Consider the following 5931-nt stretch of genomic DNA (forward strand, 5'->3'; position numbering starts at 1 on the left):
TTGTCAGAAACAATTATTTTCCTGTTGGTAATATCCTAGAATATATCAGGGCTATCCAAACTACTTCATACGAACAAAACTTCATCTCATTTCCCAGTGACTTCATTCAAAGAGAATAAAGACCTGAAAAATCACCTAAATATAAGCAATGTTTTGAAATAAATCACCCCACAATTATACAGATCCACTTGTTCTCTGAATCACAACCTCAGGTGATCACAACCTTTGCAAAGGTAACCGCAAAAGAAAGTAACACCTGAAACCACCGTTGACTGGCAGAATTCTCTTATTTGCCACTGCAGTGTAATATAGCACAGCTATATTCATTTAGCTGATTTTTGTTAGTGTAACAAAGCCATTCTGCGATGTGACTTTGTGCATAGCGAATGGTTTGCTCAAAAGAAAACATAACCAATGCTATTTTATAAGACACTTAAAGAACATCAAATGTCCCATAGCAGTATTTTTCAGTAGACCTCAGTGACAGAACTGCAGAATTGTTTTCATACATGGACATGGAGGAGACCTGCAGGTAAGAAATACTGCTCTTCTCCCATGAAAATTACTTGGATTTTCAAAGGAAGTAGAGGAAAAGACAGGAAGATTGTCACTCATTTCCTTTCATCAGAATCAAATTTTTTTTTATGCTGAAAGAATTTCTAAACTTTTGTTGGTTTTCCCCTTATAGGAAGCATCTTCAATTAACGCTGTACTTCCAATTGGGAAGAGGAAAGAGATATTTTGCCTGTTTTTGGTTGCTGTTCTAGAATGTGTAAAAAAGCAATACTCTTCCGGGAAAGGACTATTGCAGGAGACTTCTATTCAAAAATAGAGCTGCTTCCCTGAACAAGAGTCCAAGCAGCTTACTGTCACACAGCAGCATTACTGGCTTAGGGCTCAGCATTAGAGCAGTAACCCTAGAAGCAATAGCAGCACGTGTGTGCAACAAGAATACAAGAAAACAAACAAACAAAACCACCCAGGAAAGGTGTAAGATGCTCCTGATCAAGTGCTACCAGTTTCTGTGCTGTTTTCCTTAAAGAAAAATAAAACTGAAAATAAAAATGAAAGCAACTAGAAGATGGCAAGGCCACATGGCCTCCAATAAGGGAGCTCATTCTGGCTTGTCAAAGTGGGGTTTCTGGACTGGTCAGCATTTCTTAAAAGTTGAAGCTTTCAAACTGCCCTAAGTTAGTTGAACAGAAGTTCACTCTAAGGGTCACCCTCAGTTATCTGGGTCAGAACATAAAGGGATCTGAAACCACACCATGAGTACACAGGCATTTCAAGAACCAGTCAGGCCACAGCAGTCTGAAAAAAAAAGTTTAAGAAACCTGTGTAAGAGATCACTTCAAATTCCCTGCAATGACTCCAGCAGTGCCTGGGAACATGACAAACACCTCAGTAACACAAACTGCTCATCTGCTCTAAACTCAAATAAGTCTACGTTAAAAACAACAAAAACCTTACAGATAAGAAGTGAGTAGAACTGCAGCTTCTTTATTACTCCAATTCAGCACGCTAGCTTACCTTGGACTTGGCATAATGACTCCAACTCTTATCTGAATACCCTGACCCTGCCATAAAAACCCAACTACCTGTAAAGCAGCCATGGAGCTGCACAACTGGAAGCCTGAAGGATGTGCCAGCCTACCCAGCCAGCCACATGAGATCAGCTGTTCACGGCCTGCAGACAGTGGAACCAGAGTGGGGAATTTCCAGCATGGAGGGAAACCGCTGTTCACAGCCCCCACTCAGGAAGCAGAGCCCTCAGCTTTGGTCAGATCCCAGCTTCCCAGCCAGCTTCCTGGAGCACATCAGCAAGAACAAGCAACGTGCACAGGATGGATCTCAGCACAAATGCTAGGAAAAGCTAGTTTATAAAAGGAGGAAGGAAGAATTTCATTGTGGAATGAGGAGGAGCTGACGAAGAGACAATACAAGAACAAAATGGAAACATAGAAGTAGTGGTATATAGGTCAGGTTCCTAGTGCTTGCACAACTTTGGGAACCAGAAGCTACTGAGTTTTAGCTAAAAAAGCACATGAGGGAACACAAACTGCACAGTACCTGAAACACTTGGTTTTATGTTTAACATCGCCTTTTCCCAAATAATTTGCTCATATTTAACAATGATAGCATTTGCTTTCATTAATCCACAAATCAGATTTTGTGAGGTGTTTACACAAGTTAGAAAAAAACCTGGCCTATTAATAGAGCACACACTTATCCAGGCCGGACAGATACTACTGACTAAATTAAGAACCTACACACTGCACGTTACTTGCTGCTCTTGAAGCATGTGCAGAGACAAGAGCGATGTGTGGTGTGTGCTATTGGGTGCATTGCTGAGCACTAAGAGCAATTAGCACGTGTGAGCACACTGTCCTGATCAAAGTGCCTTAGTTACACAGCACAAAGTAAAGACTTCATGTCTGTATTAGAATCCTTTACAGCAAGTTATGCTTTCCATCTGACAGACTGTTCACTTACAACAAAGCTGGCAGCAACAGCCCAACTGTGGCTCCAATCAGTCTTACCACTCAAAGCCAATGAAGAGATCTCAGTATGAATGGACTATTTCTTCACAAGAAACTCACACACTGCACTCCTTTTGCTTTCTTTCCCAAGAGGAACAAAAAATAAGTAAATTAGAAAATTGATTAGCACGTGACAGACAGGACAGTTTTGAACCATCGCTAACAGATCTCCTGTGCACAGCAAGGGCCGTATCCACAACAAAATACATGGCAACACAAGGTCTGCCTGAAAGTACAGTGAGAATCTCCTCACCTCCCTCATGTTCAAATTAAACAAAGTCTCTTTCCATTCTGAGTGTTTTCTCTCACACTGGAAAGCTGGCCAGACTAAGAAAGCAGCTTCTTCACTGTAAAAAAAAAACCAGAACCTCAAATTCATATAATGGCTTGATTGAAAGGGGCCTTGAATATCACCTAGTTCCAACCCACAAAATTATCACCTATTTAATTCTTTCAAGTATAATTAAGAAACTACAAACCCCTGAGATTCATGGTTAATCAGCAGATCAAACATCAAAAACCTGCTCAGATTCAAGTTCATTCCTCCACATCAGCTTATGATCTGTTCGCTGCACAGATTTTGGTAGCTTGAAAGAACTTTAGCAAATACTGAGAATCAGTGATGCTCAACACGCTTCTCATCCTAGTTTCTACAATGGAAAAAAAAAATATGGAAGAAGAATGAAAGGTCATCTGTTAGTAGTCTCAATCCACTAGACACAGCTATTGTAGACACTACTGCTTGGCCTGGAGTAAATTTTGTCATAAGAAGCAAGGGAAGTGGATAATGCATCATTCTACTTACGGTGAGATCTAGAGCTGGTCAAGAACTGAAAGATACCACTTCATGAGGAGAAAAAAAGAAGTGCCATTCTGTCCATTGTCTTTGCTACTACAGCTGTGCTTTGCTAACTGTTGATAGATGCTGGAATGTTTTAATTCGTAGAAGAAATGAGAGAGTGCAAGAGAGCAAAGAAATGGATATTAGACTCATTTTTTAATAAGTCATCAGGTGGCCAAAAACCACGATTCAAGTCTGAGCATTTCTTCCACGTGGGGTTATTTCCAGAAACACCTGAGGCCAGGTAGATCACGGCGATCAGTTTTGAAGCCGGGGCACGCCGGGCACCTGGACATGGATCACGAGATGCCCACGCCCGCACAAGGCTTGTAACCAGACCTGACCGCGTTTGTACCAAGCGCCGTGTTCACCGTGAACCCGCTGCCTACTACGCCCGCACTCCATGGCGGCGAACTACGCCTGGAGCCTGCTTGCTTGTAGGAACCGCGTTTGAATTACACTGCGAAACACTCAGGCAGAGGAACACACAAAGCTAAGCCCGTGGCTTTGCAGGGCGGCACGAGGCCGCAGACGGCGCGCACTCACCATCGCTCTCCGCCCTGACTAGCAGGGACATGCCCTTCAGCCGCTCCACGTAGCAGGAGGACACATGCCCCGTGCCTCGGTCGTCCCATTGCCGGTCCTCGTTCAGCGTGTAAACCTTCACCCTGCGCCGGGTGTCAGTCATCGTGCCGCCGGCACCGCGGCCACCGCGCCGCTTCGCGAAGGCCGAGGGAGCGTGAAGGCGGCCGGGGGCCGGGCCCCCTCACGGGGGGAACGGGAAGGAGGGTGGCGGCCCCACGCGGACGCGCCAGGAGAGCTCCTCGTCCCGCTGCTCAGCGCTCCGACCAGATCCTCATGGCCACGGAGGCGGAGTGCCGAGGAGCGGGGAACGACGGAGAGAAGCGCTGCTCCGGGTCCGGCCGACAAAAGGCGGGCAGAGCTCCACGGGGAGAGGCGGCGGGGAACGGAACGCGGACAAGATGCGGATCCGGAGCAGTGGAAGCGGCGTCCGGCCCGGGCTGAGAGCGGCGGGCGGCCCGGCGGGCAGGGCCCGAGCGGGAAGCGCCGAGGCCGGGCTGAGGCGGGCGGGAAAGGCGGGCGGGAGCGGGACCGCCCGGCCCGGCCCGAGCGCGGCTCTTTGTGCGGCGGCCGCCCAGGCCCGGAGCCCCTCACTCGTGTCCGTCACGGCAGCGCAGCGCGGAGCCGCCCTCTTTCCGCGGGGCCGGGACCGGCGGGCGCTGCTGGCCCGGGGCGGGATGAGGCGGGCGGGGGCACTCAGCGCCCCGGCTCCCCCATGGGCTCCGGTCGCAGGCGGCGGCTTCGCTCTCAGCCCGACACCGCCGCCATGTTCTTCTTCTTCCTCCTCCTCCTCTTCCTCCTCCCGGTGCGGCTGTGGCGGCTCGGTCCCGGCTCCTTAGCGCGCCCCGCGGCGTGGCCGCGCTCCCGGCACCCGGTGGCGGAGAAGCGCTCGGCCCGACGCTGCCGAGGGGGCGAGCGGCAGCGGCGCGACGCGGCCCGTCCAGCCCCGCTCCCTCCGCCTCTGTCTCCGCCTCAGTCACTGCACGGCCGCCATCTTGGTTTCACCTCTCACTGGAGGCGCGGGGTCTCCCAGCCAGCAGCGGCACGGGCCGCCGGCCGGCATTTAAAGGGCCAGCAGCCCCGAGCGGGCAGCGAGACGGGGCTGAGTTCTGGCACGGGGATCCGCGCCGCGCCTGCACGGCGGCACCTCTACAGCCCTACCGTGCAGCCCTTACCGTGCAGCCCTTACCGTGCAGCCCTACAGTGCAGCCCTACAGTGCAGCCCTACAGTGCAGCCCTACAGTGCAGCCCTACAGTGCAGCCCTGCCGCACTCCCCGCCCCGCCGGGATTGCTGTCGGCGCCTGGCCCGGTCCGGACGTGGGAGACGCGTGTGTGTGTGCGGGTGGAAAAGCGCTGCTCGGTCCCACTCCTCGGGAGCAGCTTTAACCCCTCGCTGCACTGTGACCCCGTATCATGGTTCCGTGGAACACACGGACACGGCTTCCTGAAAAGCTTTTATTGTTATGATCTTTCTTTTTTTTTCTCTTTTTCCCTACTCCAGTATAGCTGAAAAGCAAGAGTTAAACAGCTGCTGGCTGAGCGGCTGTTGGACCTCTACCGGCAGGGATAGGCTGTAACCATTGCAATAACAAACAGAAGCCGTTGAGCCCCTGGTTCTGCTGTTGCTCGCAGCGCCCAAACGCGTGTCTGACAGGCTGCCCTGCGAAGGGCGTGCGAGGCTGGCAGGGTGTGCAAACAGGAGGGCAATTTGGGCCCTGCTGACATACCTCTGCATTGGAGCCCATTTAAGATAGTGTGTTGGGTGTGATACGTACAATGCCCCTCTCTTGAGGGTATGGAGTCCTTGCAGAGGGATCTTGACACATTGCAGGACTGGGTAGTCAACAGCCACATGAAGTTTAACAAGAACCAGTGCCAGGCTCTGCACCTGGGATGGGCCTGTCCTGGCAGACTGAAGGATATGAGGCTGGAAAAGTCATTAGATGGAAGCTGAGCATGAGCCAGCA

The 5931-nt window shown here is 50.8% G+C and overlaps 1 protein-coding gene across 1 annotated transcript in view; it reads right to left on the reverse strand.

Moving 5' to 3' along the window:
* Positions 1-4976, reverse strand: part of PPP4R3A (protein phosphatase 4 regulatory subunit 3A) — a 33851-nt gene extending 28875 nt beyond the window's left edge. Inside the window, exon 1 of the mRNA XM_015865275.3 lies at positions 3928-4976. Within this exon, the coding sequence (XP_015720761.2) occupies positions 3928-4069 (142 nt within the window). The 5' untranslated portion in view covers positions 4070-4976. The remainder of the gene's footprint in view (positions 1-3927) is intronic.
* Positions 4977-5931: the final 955 nt, after the last annotated feature.

This window comes from Coturnix japonica, chromosome 5, assembly GCF_054131305.1.
Source record: "Coturnix japonica strain WE chromosome 5, WE-NBRP24, whole genome shotgun sequence".
NCBI lineage: Eukaryota > Metazoa > Chordata > Aves > Galliformes > Phasianidae > Coturnix > Coturnix japonica.